Source organism: Daldinia childiae, assembly GCF_008694065.1.
Source record: "Daldinia childiae strain JS-1345 chromosome Unknown Scaffold4, whole genome shotgun sequence".
NCBI lineage: Eukaryota > Fungi > Ascomycota > Sordariomycetes > Xylariales > Hypoxylaceae > Daldinia > Daldinia childiae.
In genome coordinates, this window is record NW_022984645.1 from 2,849,804 (window position 1) to 2,867,720 (window position 17,917).

Here is a 17,917-nt window from a genome sequence, read left to right on the forward strand (position 1 = left end):
ACCTTAACAATGCTCGGAATTTTCTATCCGTACCTAAGCATGTCAAGTTTTGTAGGTAGGTATGATTGCGCCCATTGTTACGAAATAATCCGGCTTCTTTGTAACTAGATCGGGAAGTGTTGCACGTGGCACGATTCACCACAACTCTTAATGATTTATTTCTTCAGAATGTTACCTAAATACGTGGTCGGGCTTTAAGTTAAAGCTTATATGAGATCTCGTATAGTAGGAATATTCGTGTAATGATTGAGTGCTTCATGTAAACTCTAAAGTATACATATATGTACGCTTATCTTATAACTATACGTATATATGAGTTCATAAGGATCTTGTAGGATTAGATCAACAAATCGACGTCTTTGTCGTCACATGCGAATAAAGGCGGCTAAAACTCGATTAAAGGTTAACATACCTTGTACCTAGGTAATTCTAAGCTACATCATTATATCCCGTTCTCTCCCCAAAGCCGAATTTTACCGAAGCGTCCACTTACACCTATATGTACATAGGTATGAATATATTTAACGACTATCAAGGTATAACTTACAGGAAGTTTCGACTCAATCATACTTCTATTCACAAAGCTTACATTGCAGCTGGATACAGTCATAATTACTAAGTTGCGTCAGTGAGAGAGTAGGCATAATCACGATGGATAAAGATAAAAGTGAGAGTACATCTCCCCGGGGCGCAAAAGGCAAAGGTATTGCGACGAAAATAGATAATTCGTCGTCCGAATCAACAGCGCAGGATGGGCATTCAAGTTCTGTTGAAGTAACCCCGGATACGACCTCATTCATATCAAGACTAAGCGCATCGACGGACAAACTCATTAACGAGATGGTCTTACAACATCCTAGCGGCGTCTCTCTAACAGACGCCTTGCCTTCGGACAAAGCTGGATCATCTAGATCCGAGAGAAGCGCGGGTGTGAATGAGGCATCAATGTATAGGAACAACTTCGCCCAGGGGACGGTTCCAGATACGTTTAAATCTATACCGAGGCAGGAGCAAGAAGTCCCAAGTGAAACCAGCTTCTCATCCTTTCTCAACAGCACAAGTATTTTAGGAGAAGCGGAGCCTAGCGGCATCAAGATCGGGAGGTACGGGCAGATACACGAACCTGCACTTGGGGGGACACAGCAAACTAGACCAATAATCAACACAACCGATGGCATGGAAGTTGTTGATTTTCTCGATTTAGGATACGACAAAGTTGAGGAAATAGATATGACCTTGACGGACACCGAACAAGCAACTCTACGTCATCGTCTTTTTGAGAACGGCGAACCCGGTGAACATGTTTCAAGGGGGCGGTGGGACGATACTTTGAATTTCTTTCCTGGTCTTGGGTCGAATAGTAGCATACAGGAATATGCTGACTTATTAGGCACACCAGATCTGGAAGAAGCTAAGAATATCTGGGTTAACCAGTGGCAAGGGGTCCTCTCTAGTTATACGGACGAAGTATGGGGAGAGCTCGGGTCTCTCGTAAGGGTGGCTCGAGAGGAGCTTACTAACATTTCGGAGCCTCATGAAGAAGCCTCTCCTTTGAAGTTAAAATCAGTGCGAAGGCTTCAGCAGCTTTTGAGTCATATCCGCGGGACACGGAGTACCGAAAGCTCATGAGCTTAGAATAAGGTATGTAAGATACATATTCTTTCACTGTTCGCCGATGCGAAATTTGGGGGAATATATGTAGAATCTAAGGGAGCCATTTTTATTATAATCATGATGATTATATGACTTTCTTTAAAGAGAATTGCGTTATATAATATTGCATAGCAACTGTGTAAGTTAGGCTGGTAATTATGATACCCGAGGTTATAACTTTGTTAGTTTAGGTAGTTAGTTAGTTAGTCATATAACTAATAAGAATTCATCTTACACTATTCCTACACCTCATAGAAAACTTGTCTTAGGTATCGTGAAATGATTGGAATACGATCTGCTACTACAATTCTCCCGCGATAGACGGTTTTATATTTGTTTTCCACCAGAACGTACGAGAAGAAAGTATTGTACATAACCAAGGATAACGAAGTTGTAGGGATCTAAGTGGATGCCGAGTTGGCGATTGGGAGAAAATCTTCCCGTAGATGCCTTGTTACATGCTTGGGTCAAGCTTGTCCGTGCCTTTTATATGCATGCGGAATGTACCTCAAGAGCTATCAAGATAGGTACCTACGTACTTCGGTATTGCCTATCTGACCTAATGGGACCTAAGGTGATTGGGTGATAAAAGACACGAAGGTGGGACACCGAAAATGGGTACTTGGAGGTACGCTACCTACCAGCTTCAGTGTATTAGTATTCAGTGTAGCACCATGTATTTCTTCTCCAAGTGCAGGACCCAAAGGTACATAATGTACTTTACATATGCGCATGAAATGTAATAAGAACCAGTCTGGTATGTGCATATGGAAACTTTTAGCAGTAGATATTTCCATATTTTTCAACGCCTCGTCGTTTTGCACCCACTGGGCTGCAACACATCAACTCTACATTTTTTCCCCTCATCGCTGGATTTGAGCCTTTTCTCTAGTCTATCATAATCACTTCACCTTCGTCGTGCGGTCTCTTGTGCTTTATCGGTTGAGAGCTTGTCTTACCGGTGGCGCCTGCGATCCTTGTTGACGGCAGATAAACCGGTACCCAACATCGTTTTTGTTGTCGGCGATAGCATCACAAGTTAAAAGAAAAAGAAAAGAGATCAACTATTCTCTAATTTGCCATTTTTAAGGCTGATAGAGAACTTAACGTTTTCAAAATGGCTGCTTTAGGAGACGACCTGTTGCGGATTGTGAATCAGCTTCAGGACCTAGTCTTTAATACAATTGGCACAGACTCCCTCGACTTACCTCAAATCGTATGTCCTGCGCCTCCAAGACTTCCATACTTCTTCCTTTTTTGATTCGGGATTCATACTCGCACCGCTGCTTACTCTCGTCCAAACCATAGGTTGTCGTCGGTTCGCAATCAGCCGGCAAGTCTTCAGTGCTCGAGAACATTGTCGGCCGTGATTTTTTGCCTCGAGGAAGTGGCATCGTGACCCGTCGCCCGTTAATTTTGCAATTAATCAACGTCGAAGAGGACCCGTCCGAACCAGATCTACAGGCCGCTTACAAGAGTCCCACTCAAGCACGCCGCTCCGAGTGGGCTGAGTTCCATCACACACCCGGTCGAAGGTTTACCGATTTTGCAGACGTCAAGCGCGAGATTGAGAATGAAACTTCTCGTGTTGCCGGCAATAATAAGGGCATCAACAGACAACCCATCAATCTAAAAATCTATTCTCCTCATGTTCTTAACTTAACCCTGGTTGATCTGCCAGGTTTGACCAAGGTATGCTCACCGCCTTAAAAAGAAGAATTACTTATTTGGTGACTGACCCGACGAGTGATAGGTTCCCATCGGCGATCAACCAGCCGATATTGAGAAACAGACTCGAACCCTCATTTCTGAATACATTGCCAAGCCCAACAGTATCATTCTCGCCGTCTCTCCTGCAAACGTTGACATTGTTAATTCGGAAGCTTTAAAACTTGCCAGACATGTTGATCCTCTGGGCCGTCGGACGATCGGAGTTCTCACCAAGGTAGACTTAATGGATCACGGTACGAATGCATTAGATATCTTATCTGGCCGAGTCTACCCGTTAAAGCTGGGCTTTATCGGTGTGGTCAATCGATCACAGCAGGATATTCAGGGCAATCGGCCGATGGAAGATGCTCTTAAGGCAGAGTCGGAATTTTTCCGACACCATCCTGCTTACCGAACTATTTCTATGCGATGCGGTACTCAATATCTAGCTAAGACCCTTAATCAGACTCTTATGGCACACATTCGGGAGCGGTTACCGGACATCAAGGCACGTCTCAACACGCTGATGGGCCAAACCCAGCAGGAGCTTGCAAGCTATGGCGATATGCATTTTAGCGGAAAGGAGCATCGAGGGTCTATGATTCTTCAGCTTATGACTCGATTTGCTACTTCTTTCATCTCGTCCATCGACGGTACATCTACCGACATATCAACTAAAGAGCTGTCTGGAGGTGCGCGGATCTACTATATTTTCAATTCAGTGTTCGGCAGTGCATTGGAGACTATCGATCCCACTTCCAACCTTTCTGCTCTCGATATCAGGACCGCCATTCGCAACTCGACAGGTCCTCGCCCAAGTTTATTTGTACCGGAAATGGCCTTTGACTTACTCGTCAAACCCCAAATTAAGCTATTAGAGCTCCCCAGTCAAAGATGCGTCGAGTTAGTATACGAAGAGCTGATTAAAATATGCCACACATGTGGTTCGACAGAACTCTCTCGGTATCCTAGACTTCAGGCCAAACTTATTGAGGTCGTATCAGATCTTCTGAGAGAGCGGCTGGGTCCGTCATCATCTTACGTCGAGTCCCTTATCTCTATTCAACGGGCTTACATCAATACAAACCATCCTAATTTCTTAGGGGCCGCTGCAGCCATGAGCCATGTGGTTACTAATAAGCAGGAGCGCGAAAGGAAGAGGATAATCCAGGAAGAAAGGGAACGCCGGGAAAAGAAGCGGCTTAAGGAATTTGGAACAAATGGTACTGAAACCCCGAATGATGAAGAAGAGCCTGATCATGATAGACATGACGCTTCTCAGTCGCGAAAGCCAGCTGGAATAGGATCAAGAAGCATGTCGCCTATCCTCCGCGAAAATGGAACTTCCAGCATCGCCGCCGCGATGAATGGTTCGCGTTCGGACTCACCTAACCGGTTCAACCAACAGGCAATTGGAACTGCTCGCGATTCGTTCTTAACTTACTTCTTTGGAAAGGATGGCCAGCCAATCCAATCTTCTGGAGCGGGAGCTCCTTCTGCACTTCCTCGCCATGTCAGCCAGGGTGTGGAACCCACTTTCAGTCAAAGCATTCGACGAAGTGAAGACAAATTAACTCATCGACCGGCGTTATCCTCATCTTTAGCCCGCGAAGAGGTTGAGAGCCCGAAAGCTGCCGGGTTTGGGTTTGGGCCGCAGTCGGTAAGTCAGATTTTGTAGCTTGGTTTGTTGTCCCAACTGACACGTTTACTTGCAGGGCGATGTGGAACCGGCTTTAAGCGATCGAGAGGCAATGGAAACGGAGCTAATCCGCGCACTTATTTCCTCGTATTTCAACATTGTCCGCGAGTCTATCGCTGACCAAGTCCCCAAAGCTGTTATGCACCTGCTCGTCAATCATTGCAAAGACGTGGTACAGAATAGACTTGTCAGCGAACTCTACAAAGAAACTCTCTTTGAGGAGCTCCTCTACGAAGACGACGCTGTCAAGAAGGAACGCGAGAAATGCGAGAAGCTACTGCAGACCTACCGGGAAGCAGCTAAAATCATTGGGGAAGTGTTATAATAGGGCACCTTTTCCAACGGCCCCCCACCACACTACCACTACCAACCAACACCACCACCTTGTACTAGAAATCGGCACTATCTCCACCTGGCAAAAAAAAAAAAGGTTTGGGTTTTCACGTAGAAGAGAAGAATGCGATATCTAACTTTGCCCCATCATCTCATCTGTACATGTACGATTAGACGGAGGGGGGAACGGCCAAAAATGCTAAGTTGGCCCGCCTTTGCCCGCGATTCTCATTACCTCGAGGGGTTGCTAGTTTTGCTAGTCACTTATTCGTTCGGTGTGTCTCTGTTCTAATATGCACAGACGGGGACCGAGTCGGGAAACGCTTTTGAGGGCGCACATATTTTGTACATATAGCGCAGACCATGCTACTCTTCCGTTTTTTTTCTAGTATATTCAGCAGCATTTATCGTATCTCGTATAGGGAGCTTCTTCTCCGGGTTGTACGGTGTACGGGTATGTATGTACAATACATACCAATCCGTAGAATTGGAGATGGATGGATAGGGAGGTGTAGGCTGGCTCGGTGGGTGGTGTGCTGGAACGGGTCAAGGTGGATGGAATGGATAGGTGGACTGAGCAGTGGATAGGATACATATGTATGCAGTGGTGGAGGTATGTAGGGCGGATGAATGAATGGATGGGATGGGTAGGCCAAGCTATCTATACATGTTTATACATACAACATACAGCATACGTGTTCCGCGTACCACATTTGGGCCATTTCAGTCACAGATGCATCGATCGAATGACTAGTTGCTTTTGCAAACGGCCTATGCGAGATCAATATCACCTTCCCGCTTGGGCGTCAATCAAAACTAATATCGATCTTGGTTTCTACTGTAGTATAGTAGAATGTATGTAACTGGTGTATGTAATTGTTTGGGGGGTATCTTCGAGCCCTATTCTTCTCCATTTCTGCGCGGTGCCTGCGTAGGGAATCGTAACTATCTATATGTGCCTACCTAACTAGGAGGCAGGTATGCAATTTTCTTTTTATCTAGCTATCTAGATCCCGGTCTGCGCCAGCTTCTTGGCCAAGGCGTCAACGTCGTCATCCTTGAGCTGCACCGTGGGTTGTTCTTGAGCCTCCTCGGCCTCCTTGATTAGCTTCTCGGCCTTCTCTTCCGTAGAGGGTTCCTCCTCTTCCTCCTCCTCCTCCTCTTCTTCTTCCTCATCTGAGTCTAGATCCTCGAGATCGCTTAGGCTGTCGACGCCCCAGGTATCTTCGTCGATGACGTCGCCGCCGTGCTTCTCTTTCCGCTCGTCAAGTAGCTCTTGTAGGGCTAGGACTGACTCATCTTCCTCCGAGAATTTGTTGCCGTTTAGTTCGATGCGCTTTAACGATGGGAGACCGGCCTTGGCCGCCGATGCGAGACCCTTGACGCCTATGGCTGTGATATCGTTGTATTGCAGGCGAAGCGTTTCAAGCTTCTGGTTTTGACCCTTGGAAAGAACGTCGGCGAGGAGAACACCACCCTTGGCGCCAAGTAGGGAGTCACCGATTCCAAGCTCTTGTATGTCTGTCCACAGAGGGACAACCTTTGCTAATGCTCTCGCGCCCTTGATGGTAAATGTGTTGTCCTGCAGATCTAGAATCTTGATCCCGATAGCGTGATTAAGACCTGAGGTAAGCAATTGCTCGATTCCTTCTTGCCTGATACCGTTCTGGACCATCTTGACTTCTTTAACCCGGTCATGAAGGCTGAAGGTCTTGGCCCAAGCAAGCATACTTCCATTTTCCAATCGGTTACGACCGCAGATGACGGTCTCGAGGTAGGGAACGTCTTGTCCTGCCTTTCTAGCAGCCTCCTTCTTTGTATGCAGCTCCGAGAGCGCATCGGCGATGAGTATGCCGGCATAAGGTCCTAATCCGTTGTTGTTGAGGTACAAGTGCTGGAGCGGCACGTGGCTAGATAGGAAAGCGACCAAGGGCGCTTGGGTGTTAAGACCGAAAGCATTATCGTTCAGGTTGATGGTACGAAGATTGGGCAAGTTGAGGATAGAGGTGAGCAGAGAGGAGAGGGCCTCAGGAATCTCGTTTAATAGGCGACCCGTAAATATGTCAGCCAGGTTTGCGACCTACATAAGTAGAAACGTTGTCAGTAAGGTTCTTTTTCTTTGTACTAGCATCCTCTATGATATATAACATCTGATATATTATATGTCTTACCTTTAGCGACTTCTTAGTAGCTAAGACTTCTCCAAGAAGCTTGCAGGCTTCGACACCCAGAGTGTTTCCCAGGATGCGCACTTCCTCAACGTCGTCCATAGCCCTTAGCGGACCGATATGCGCCTCGAGATCCTGAGCCGTATCTAGCTTTAGGCCTTTCCCTTCAAGGGAGAAGACTTTATCAGACGCAGCCATCTTGAATCTGGCGTTATAAGCGTAAAAACAAAATAACGACGAAATCTATAGTGTTAGTTTTGCTATTATTGTTGTTGATGTTGATGATGCTTTGAATCTAACGAAAAAGAATGCGAAGCCTAGAATGGTGGGGGAGGGGCAATTGTTAGACATTATGAGGGTGTAGGTACAGTAACACGGTAACACTTTAGTTCATGTCGGCTGTCAAGGGCAACGGTTCGGATAATTACCGGGTGGCACCAGATGGTACCTAGGTATGGTGTACATGTGTGCGCATTGAACTTGATTTGCACATGCATTTGATTTACGGTTGACATTTACGGTTCCAAGTGCTTAAATGCTTGTTAGTAAGCTGTATCCACTAATAGTACATCATGTAGGCACTTACATAGTACATACAAAGTACCTAACCTGTTGTGGGGTCTCCTAGGTTTAAACTTCCGTCTAACTCTCGCGTGTCACATCGCGATTCTTATAATTCAACTTCCACAACCTCTTACCGCCTATTTTTTACATCTCCCGGCTTTGTCTAAGGAAAATGCTAGGGAATGATATGTTTCATAGATTCCATATTCACCCCTCTATCTTGTCTCCCGCTTATTAGCATGGCAAGCTGCCTTTGACAACTCAACTCTTCTCACCCTGTTCTAAAATCCAGACTCCAAGTACTTTATCCTGCCTTATCCTACCTCAGGATAATTCTGGCGGTCAACGCCTTAATAGCCCTCCCAAGTCGATTTCCATGTTGCACCAGTAGCCCATCTTCTCATGTTTTTTTTTCGCATTTCACCTACCTCTGAAGGAGCCACATTTTCAAACGAAAGTGTGACGAGCCTTGAGAGTGCGTATATTTAATGAACAATTGCCTCCGATCTCAGCCATTTCCGACAAGTGTTATTGGCTTCTACATAACCTGTTGCTCACCACGTCAATCTGAACTTCGGTACTAGCTGATACTAATCATATTAGGTACGGATTACCATTTGCCTCTGGCTGTAGCAAGTCGGTCAGTTCGCAAGTCCCCTTGGTGGGAAGCCATGGATCTCAGCAGGGGATCCGGAGGTGTGTTTAAACACCCGCTCGGTTCAGTTCTATCTCCAGCCGAGGATGATGAAATCCCTCTAGACTCTAGCAGTGAAGAATCTGATGTTTCCATGTCCGATTCTGAACCAGAGGACGTGCATAATTCGTTAATTTCGACTGGTAGCGAATACATTTCGACTCAAGCTCAACTACCAGTTCCCGCTGCCCAGCGCAATCGGGATGTCTCTAGGAAGCGAAAGTCCCAAGAGGCAGATGATACTCATCATACAATCGTTCCCATCAAGAAAGTAAAACTAGACAATGAGGGTTCTAACCAAACCCCGTCCATTGTGACCTGTCCGTTAGACAAATCTCTACTTCCTGCCGAAATATGGCATCGCATCTTTATTTTCACCCCACCAAGAGCTCTAGGCAATTTGTTGTGCGTCAATAAGTTGTTCAGCGTATATCTCGATCCGTCCTCTCCCTACCAGTGTAAATTCCCGCCCTCTCTTTCCCAATCCTCTTCCCGGCTGCTTAAGCCCGATGCTATATGGCAATTTTCTAGGAGGCGTTTCTGGCCAAGGATGCCAACCCCACTGCAGCAGAAAACTGAGCTCTACATGTGGCGTCTTGCTTGTGGAAGAAGATGTCAGTTCTGTGGTAAAACTGATTTGGTGTCGGAAAAATTGTCGCATAACCAGAGCAATCATAGACACCAACCAATTTGGCCGTTTGCACTTCGGAGCTGCGAATCTTGCCTTGTAGAAAAAACAATGAAGGTATGTACATACTCCTAAGCTACGAGGATATTATCTTATTATGTCACAAGGAGATTGATTTGCTACTTTCTTCGACGCCTTCCCTACTGACGTCGGCGTTACCGTTCACTTTTATCACCAACGAGAAGCACATAATTTCACCTGATGCGCTTCAGAAAGGAGTATTCCAACCAGATATGCAAGTCACTAAGATATACCTCTCCGAACACGTAGACAAGCTAAAACAAGAGTTTCGTTCCGCCAAATCAATGGGCGGTGCAACGGCTGAAGAGTGGCTAAAAGGCTTAGAGGTTCGAGGAAAGGAACTACTTAATGATTCTATGCGATGGGAAAAATGGGCTTCAACTGGCGGAGTAGCTCTGATGCAAACCCCGACGAATCCGGATAGTGTTTTGAGTATGGCAATTTCAAATAATAAGGGACAAGTCTCAGCAGATTCTTCGTTAGCTTCCAACCGTCTTTTGAGTTCAAGTAGTATAACCAGACAACATACGTCTGATTCAGGTCATGTTGCCTCTGTTATAATAGCGCCTCAATCGGCGCGTACACCCGAAGTTACTTCTCCACGTAAGTTATCCCAGTTCGGTCTCCCCCGTTGTGACTAACATGATAAAAGATGAACTCGGGGCCGGCATTCCTTCGCTACCAATTAATGTTCAATCTAATGGATCTCGTACCCGGACCCGGGAGGAGGCGTTAGAGCTTAAAGCTGCTCGTCGAACAGAAATTGAGCGACGGGCGATGGAACTCGACCCACCTCTGCCGTCAAATGTATTAGAACATATTCCAGCCTTCCAAGCAGCTATCCAAATCATATCGCCTCTTGATGACCACGCATGGGATTTACTCAAGCCACGCTTGCTTGCACAGAGAATTGCCGCGGAACAGCGTGAGCGACGTGAACAAGGGCTTACTCCTACTCAGACCGGTCTCATCTCAGCGATCCCCGAAGAACATAACCAGGCTGAAGGAAACGCAATAATGAATAAGCAGCTCATCGATAAGGCTTGGGATGATGTTCAGGAGCCGCTACGCGCGCAGTTATCCGCATTTGCTGATGAGATCATCCGCGATAGTTGGAATGACGGTCAAAAGGTTGATACAGATAATAGCCCGCAATTCGCCGCCGAGGTTCTTCTACATGTCCGTAAAAGATTCTACGCGGAAATCGAAAAGGAGTCGGCCGCGGCACGAGCTGCCGGCAGAGAGCCGCTTGAAGACCCGCTGGAAGGGCCTTTTACGCAAAAGCTCACCCTTGAGAATATGAAGTGGTTATTCGATGTAAAGATAAAACCTCACACTGAGTCATATCGGAAGGATCTCTTCTTCTGTAATGGTTGCGAAATTAGCTTCAAGGCCTTTGGATTCGAAGGCGTTATTCAACACTATGCCGCCAAGCATACGAATGCTCTTAGTCAAGGTAGCGTTGTGGTCCACTGGCGGACTGAGTGGCCAGAGATCCCGCCCTTTAAACCCGACCCTCACATCATTAAACCTGCACCACCTACGTCGACATACGGAATCTTGCAGCCTCAGGGCAATGCCCATTCCTACCGTCGCAATACAGGCCCTTATTCAACCGGCTCAAACCCATCGCCCTTCCAGCTATCTCCATACAATACTGTGCCTCCAAGCTACGGACATACAGCATATGGACCGACGATGCAACAGCCGGCTCCATACGGGTATGGAAACCCCTATATCCAAGGACCACATGAATACGGTTCTCCTTATCCCCACCATGCGCCATCCTATGGACCACATGAAGCCCCTTACCATGGTTTACACCCGCTCTTTTCTCCTGGGATGCAAACTGAATCGCCGACGACCTATCCCCCTGCTACAACTCCCTATCCTAACCACACCTACTATACACCTCAAAATAATTCCCAGATAAGCTCTCAAAGTCCCCATGGGAATTTCCTTGCTAGCAAATATCATGCCGAGCTTGAATATTTAGCTCGAAATTCACGCGAGCTCTGGACCTCCACAGCTGGTTTAAAAGAGCTCCCGGGAAATATCAGGGTTCATGTTGTTATCTGGCATGTGGTGCAAAAGTTTCGGTCCAAGTTTTATGAGACCCCCCCACTGTCCATGTTCATCGACGGACTCTCAAACAATAAGGAGATGCGTCCGGTGCGCAATGTTAACGGCTTAATGTGCAAAGCATGCCACCTTGGTCTGAGTAATGAAGCGCCGACTGAACAGGATCTCAAGGCATTTTCCCTACCACAGCTGGTAACCCATTTTCAACAAAGGCACGTGGATCAACCGCGAATGACAGGCGTCCCTTTCCTTGATTGGACTATCAATATGGTGCATATGCCAGATATCTCTGCGCTATCTAGTCTTCAGTACTTGACGAATATAGATGGCCAGAAATCTTCATTGATATATAGTGCTTTTCCGCCAGCGCAGTATCCTCACAGCTACCCACAAGCTGTATCTGCTGTTGATACCCGAGCAGACATTGGAGCTGGAGCTTTTGCCAGTCAGCAACCGACTAGTAGTGACTCGACATCACTCTATCCTACAATTAGGCATGATGAAACCAACTCCAGCATACAACAAGAACCCCTACGACCCGCTACACTAGGTCAGAAACTAGATTATAACCAGCTAACGGTTATAGACAGCCCCTCTTTAACGGCGCACCAGAAATTACAGCATAGTGACTCGGGACGGTCCTCCTCAGAAGCATGGCAGGGGACTAATGCAGCAAGGACAAAGAAGCAAAAGAGAGCTTCCACCAAAGATCGTCGAAACACTTCCAGTCAGAGTTCTAGGAACCGTAAGAGCGGCGCATTAGATACATCGTCTAGGGTCAAATCACAAGAACCCAGTGAGGGAGACCTAATCACGGAAGAAGAACGTCGGCAAGAAGAGGAAATTCGAGCAATGTGGGCTGCAGACCGCAGGGAGGCTGCACTGGTTGCTTCTAAGAACAAGCCTTCGAATCAAAATGGAGAGTCTAATACTCTAAATGAAAAATCGGAAATAGGAAGTCCGATAAGTCATTATGCTCCACCGGCTCAAAGTATTGAACCATCGATATATACAGCACAAGCTGCAAGACCTCAACAACCCATAATTGCCCAGGAACGCGACGAAGATGATCTTATGGCTGGTCTGGAGTCTCAACTCGATCAACAGCAAGAATTAAATGGACGTTTCGACTATGGACTACGGCATGACGGCGATCTTTATCGTGAGAGGCAATTACCTTACAAACAACATTTCGGTTCTGGGCAACGTACCTATCCTGATCAAGGACATTCTTACGATCGAACTACCTTGGAACCCCCTGGATATGTTCGGCGCGAATCAAGACCCCGCCTTGATCAGTACCAGGAAAATGACGTTGACCCTCATGCTATTGACCCAATCCACGGGTCTGTGCGTACTACAGCGCCTCCAGATGACGCGTTATTTCGCCGACCTCCACGCCAGGAATATCATCATGTATACACTGATGATGATCGAGCACATCAACCCGCCACCGAATATGCTACAGCCTATGAGATTGTCAGGGTCCGGGATTCCCACGGCGAGTACGTAGTCAAGAGACCTATTAGATTTGAGCGAGAATCTACCTACGCTATATCTCAGGATGGGCCTACCCCTTATAATGATGCTGCAGCGCGATACAGGTCTTACGGAAATGAAGACTCCAGGAACCGATTGAGATACGAATCTGACTTGAGGACTGAGCCACCTCTGCGACAACCTACATACGAGGCTAACTTCAGGGCGGAAGGTAGCATAACCAAGAGAACCTACGAAGCATTCTCGAGAGATAATGCCACCAGCTATGATGACTACGACCCGAGATATCCGTCAGGCCCACCGAACTCCAACATTGCGCGACAACCCCGATATCAGTAACCACAGTTTACAAAGGATAATTAAGCATAGTTAAATCTAATATTTAGTACTTATGAAATGGAACTCTTCCTACCCACCAGTGGGCCAGTATGCAAATTACAAGACGGGGATTTCAAGACGAATAAACTTGAATTTAGAGTGCGGCCTATTCTACTAGAAGACTTAAAAATATAAATCTTTTACGACGATCATATATGAGTACCGATTTACTACCAAATCTAGTCCGTCGTGATCTGTTGTGATTGTTGTTCTTCATGGTGACCTCGTTGATCTTGAAGACTGTCTTACCACAGTAAAATATAGCAATTATCTTGCTACGACGTGAAATACCCATTACCGGCTGGTTTATCTAGTGCTGATTTTTAGTACAGCTATAGGATTTCGTATCATCACCTACATGACACTCCTACCTGCCGTTTTTACTTGCCATTGCTTTATTTTGCTTCCGTTTAGGAATGACGCTATAATCTCCACCATCTCCCCCATCTCCCTATCCCCTTTCACGGGCCCCCATACTCCTCCATCACTTCTCCCTCAAGCGCTTCCATCGCGTGCATCGCATCCGGGACTCCCAACCAACTGCACAGATTCCTCCCCGCGTCGAGTGCCTGCCACAAAGCCTGCTCGTCGGCTACCCGCCACTCGTCCTCGCTGCTAAGGGCTACGGTTTCCGCCCAGTGCATTAACCGCCCCATAGATTCGATCGCGAGCCGCTCAACGTTGAGTACGTGTAAACGGTCTCGTTGCGACCCGGTCCAGAGCATGCTGCAAATGCTGCTTGTGTTGAGTAGGAGGGACGGGGTTGAAGGTGGAATGGCGTTGGAGTTGAAGGTAAAGTTGTGAGTACAAATGTTGTTATTGTTGCTGTTATTGTTGCTACTATCGGTGGTGTTGCTACTGTTATTCGTACTGGTACCGTTGCTGCTGCCCCTACTACTACTGCCATTACAAGCCATAGACCAACCCTGACTGGCAGCCCGAGCACGCCGGTTCGCGATATGCGTGTCGAGATACGTCCTCGTTGCTTGCAAGCATATATCGTGGACGGTGCGCGCCGTCGCGTAGGTATTCATGATGGGTCCCGTGCTGCTGCTAGGTATACTTACGGTGCGGTTGGACGTGGCTATGGAGAGAGCCCGTCCATCTGTACGCAATGGGGCGGGTGCGGGAGGCGTAGATAGCCATGGGTGCTGGTCTGCAACCTGGGGCAAGTATGTATCTGGCTCGGGCTTGAAAATACGCGGTGCTGACTCCAGAGGATACGCCAGAGGAGCGCAGTTATTCGGCTCTCCTATTTGCTCCAGTGGAGGACGGTTATTGTCATTTTCTCTCTTCAAATACCGGAGATCTGGGCGAGGGGTGAAACATGGGCACTCCCCAGGTGACAACGGCAAGAATTGGGGATCAACGACTTCCCACTCGGTAGTGGTGACTGGTAGGGACTTGGTGCCGGTCGCTTTTGTACGTGGGCTTGGTTCCATGGCCAGATTCTCTTGGGTAGGTGAAGCAACGGGTGAGCCTTGAGCCCTGCGATAAATAAAGTCACTTGGTGATGTCGTTGAATTTAACATGGTTAATATGTAGAACTAGTAAATCAGAACGCATGGAGCTCTACTGGTATTAATAGCACGGCAATAATAGCTGCGGTCGGGAGAACCGTAGGCTTCTAGAGGCTTATACAACTAAGGGCCATTCTAAGGGACTTTCGAGTAACTGCAAGAACAGAACTAGGGAGAAACATGAGGCGGTGTGGACAAAGGCGATATATTTAAGACACATCAATTTGATGCGGGTGTTTATTATCTATGAGTCTACGTGTGCCAGATGACAATTCTACCGTCAACACCGCTTGCTTTGTATCCCGTTAGCATATCCATAGAACAACCTGAGGCTTCGGTGCGAGGAGAAAGACTTACTGCTGAATTTGGTGACGGCTCCGCCATCGGACTCGTATACACGGACTGTCGAGATGGTGTTCTGGTGAACGGTCTTTAGCTGAGTGTCGTCTTTGGCCTTGCCTTTCAAGTCCATCTGCTTGAACATATTCAAGGCGGACTCTTCTCGCGCATCTCCCAAACCAGGACCTCCCTTAGATTCCAAAGTGCCACTCAGCTGCCATCCAGATGCGTCACCTCTGAATCTAAACGCCTCGCAATCGTATCCGGCTGCGATGATCTCGCTCTCGCCGTTCCAAATTAGACTCATAAAAGGTAGGAGCTGGGTGTTGACGCTAATGACAGCTCGCGGAGGTTGCTCAGGAGCGGTAGGGTAGACGACAGTAATGCTACTGTCATGAGCAGCGAATGCGAGTGCGTCACCACTCGGAGAGAAGGCGACAGAGTGAATCCAACCGGCAGAGTTATTCAAGAATTCGCCGCAGACGGTGTTGAACGGTAAACGTTCACCCCAGACACTAGGCTCGGGACGAGCATCGACACCCTTGATGAAGCTCGAGAAGACTCTCGCGTGGGCATCGGTAGAGCCGGCAGCGAGCAGCACCGAGTTAGGATGCCAGTTGACACTAGTGATGGTACTTCGAATGGGCTTCTTCAAGTGCTTAGAAACCCACCAGTCGTTCTCCTCTTCGAAGTAGCAAATAGCGATGACCCTGTCACCGGAGCCAACAGCGAACTTGGTCTCGGAGGGGGACCAGCGAACGAAGGTAGCCGCTCGAGCAATTCTAAGAAGTACTAGAGTTGGCTTGTAACCAGTAGGAGAGGGTTCCCAGACTAGGGCATTACGATCTATCGAGCATGTTAGAATAGGCTCATACATAAATAGGTTTTAGATAATATGTAAATTGTAAATTGTAAATGAGGTAGATAGACCTTGGGAACACGTGACAATTCGGCCGCTGCCTGGAGCAATATCGACACTGGTGATAGTTTTATCGTGGCCTTTTAGCTCATCTTTTAACTTAAAGGCACCTCCAACCTTGCCGTATAACTCGATAGTAGAGTCCTTAGCGACGGCCAATGTCTGACGGTCGGCCGAGAAGGAATGGTCAGCAATAGGTCGATGGAAGAGATGGTGAACCTCCGGGGCGGCCATCTTGATAAGGTATCTCTTTTTCTTTCTTTTTCCTTCAATGTGGGTGTCTTTTGTTTTTAGTTCTGTGCCTACTAGTGATAGGAGTATAGCTCTCTACTACCACGTCGAGGTAGATTAGGTACCTAGGTAGTTTTAGGTAGCTGTCTTGAAGATTTAGGAATAAGAAAGGAGGTGTAAGTTAGTTCTTAACAAGCAGCTAAAGATGCGAGGTGGCAGGGCAAGCAGCAGGTGGGGTGCAGCAGGGGCTCCGCTGACGTGCGTCACCAGGTAAAAATTGAGCTCAAGCCACAGCATCCATCCCGCCAAGTGTGGCAGATTAAATGTACCTAACCTAATGGAACGTCCATATCGGTATTGTGAGGCTCCTTCAGCCGTTCTGCGTGGCTTGTCTTCTACAATAATTAAACACGACCGTCGAGATCGTCAAGCAACCTTTAAGCTGTATTATAGGAACTTTAAGATTTCTCACGACCAGTACAGAGTGTAGATAAAATTGGGATTGGCGATTCAATACGTTAGACAATAATTAATTGAATCCGATATACTTGTATCTTCACAATGGCCACCACCGTCGCTACACGCGGTCAACCACCGAAAACTGGCGGCAAGACAGCTCCAATTCCACCAAACCAGACGTAAGTTTTCGAGATTATGCGATTAACTTATTTTGTAAGCCTCTGTCTAACCCTGTTTCCAGGCTCTACGTTACAAATCTACCTTCGAATAAGATCAACAAGACAGACCTAAAAACGGCACTCTACATGCTATTCTCGACCTACGGCCCTGTGCTTGACATTGTGACTCTAAAGACCATAAAAATGCGTGGCCAGTCTCACGTCGTCTTTCGCGATGTGCAGGCAGCGACTCAAGCATTAAGGTCCTTACAAGGTTTCAAATTCTTAGGACTGGAACTTGTATGTAAATTTTCATATTCTTGAACTTATTTGCGCCGAGTCTGTCTAACTAACGCGTGCCTATAGCGGATCGAGTATGCGAAGTCCAAATCAGATATCATCGCGAAACTAGACGGTACATATAAGCTTCCGGGATCTGCCGCCGCCAATATCGAGATGACGGAAGCCCAGCAGAACATCTTCAATGCTCCGGCACCTGGCACTACTACCACCAGCACACCTGCGGCAGCCTCCACCCCTCATGGTCTTCCTACGAAGCCTCCGCAGAGCTCCGACCATGCGATGGCGGATGCAGACGGCCCTGATGCTCGCGGGCAAAAACGAACTCGCGACGAAGAGGAGGAAGAAGATAGCGACGAAGATGTGGCGATGGAGGAAGATAGCGATGATGAATGAAGACTTGCTAGTACCAAACTTGCTGAAAGAATGCATTCAGGATAAAGCCTCCCTCTCAATTTCATCGGTTGTCAGGGTATGGCTCATTCCCTTATTATATGGGCA

General features: G+C 47.2%; 7 protein-coding genes across 7 annotated transcripts; 4 read left to right on the plus strand and 3 right to left on the minus strand.

The window, feature by feature from the left end:
* Positions 1 to 840: 840 nt before the first annotated feature.
* GL218_05059 (uncharacterized protein) lies at positions 841 to 1,629 on the plus strand (the record flags this gene model as incomplete). Its single annotated transcript, XM_033581696.1, has 1 exon — positions 841 to 1,629. The coding sequence occupies one exon, from the start codon at positions 841 to 843 to the stop codon at positions 1,627 to 1,629; it is 789 nt and encodes a 262-aa protein (XP_033435721.1).
* Positions 1,630 to 2,770: 1,141 nt separating this feature from the next.
* GL218_05060 (Dynamin-related protein DNM1) lies at positions 2,771 to 5,387 on the plus strand (the record flags this gene model as incomplete). The annotated part of the gene is made up of 4 exons (XM_033581697.1): positions 2,771 to 2,869; positions 2,962 to 3,345; positions 3,407 to 5,023; positions 5,079 to 5,387. 4 exons carry the CDS (start codon positions 2,771 to 2,773, stop codon positions 5,385 to 5,387), a joined length of 2,409 nt encoding a protein of 802 aa, XP_033435248.1.
* A 1,014-nt stretch (positions 5,388 to 6,401) lies between these two features.
* GL218_05061 (Ran GTPase-activating protein 1) lies at positions 6,402 to 7,761 on the minus strand (the record flags this gene model as incomplete). Its single annotated transcript, XM_033581698.1, has 2 exons — positions 6,402 to 7,475; positions 7,567 to 7,761. 2 exons carry the CDS (start codon positions 7,759 to 7,761, stop codon positions 6,402 to 6,404), a joined length of 1,269 nt encoding a protein of 422 aa, XP_033435247.1.
* Positions 7,762 to 10,172: 2,411 nt separating this feature from the next.
* GL218_05062 (uncharacterized protein) lies at positions 10,173 to 13,451 on the plus strand (the record flags this gene model as incomplete). The annotated part of the gene is made up of 1 exon (XM_033581699.1): positions 10,173 to 13,451. The coding sequence occupies one exon, from the start codon at positions 10,173 to 10,175 to the stop codon at positions 13,449 to 13,451; it is 3,279 nt and encodes a 1,092-aa protein (XP_033435250.1).
* Positions 13,452 to 13,951: 500 nt separating this feature from the next.
* Positions 13,952 to 14,932, minus strand: GL218_05063 (uncharacterized protein; the record flags this gene model as incomplete). The annotated part of the gene is made up of 1 exon (XM_033581700.1): positions 13,952 to 14,932. One exon carries the CDS (start codon positions 14,930 to 14,932, stop codon positions 13,952 to 13,954), a length of 981 nt encoding a protein of 326 aa, XP_033435249.1.
* Positions 14,933 to 15,262: 330 nt separating this feature from the next.
* Positions 15,263 to 16,502, minus strand: GL218_05064 (Actin-related protein 2/3 complex subunit 1; the record flags this gene model as incomplete). The annotated part of the gene is made up of 3 exons (XM_033581701.1): positions 15,263 to 15,303; positions 15,368 to 16,195; positions 16,280 to 16,502. The coding sequence occupies 3 exons, from the start codon at positions 16,500 to 16,502 to the stop codon at positions 15,263 to 15,265; spliced, it is 1,092 nt and encodes a 363-aa protein (XP_033435244.1).
* A 558-nt stretch (positions 16,503 to 17,060) lies between these two features.
* Positions 17,061 to 17,812, plus strand: GL218_05065 (U2 small nuclear ribonucleoprotein B''; the record flags this gene model as incomplete). The annotated part of the gene is made up of 3 exons (XM_033581702.1): positions 17,061 to 17,137; positions 17,200 to 17,416; positions 17,483 to 17,812. The coding sequence occupies 3 exons, from the start codon at positions 17,061 to 17,063 to the stop codon at positions 17,810 to 17,812; spliced, it is 624 nt and encodes a 207-aa protein (XP_033435979.1).
* Positions 17,813 to 17,917: the final 105 nt, after the last annotated feature.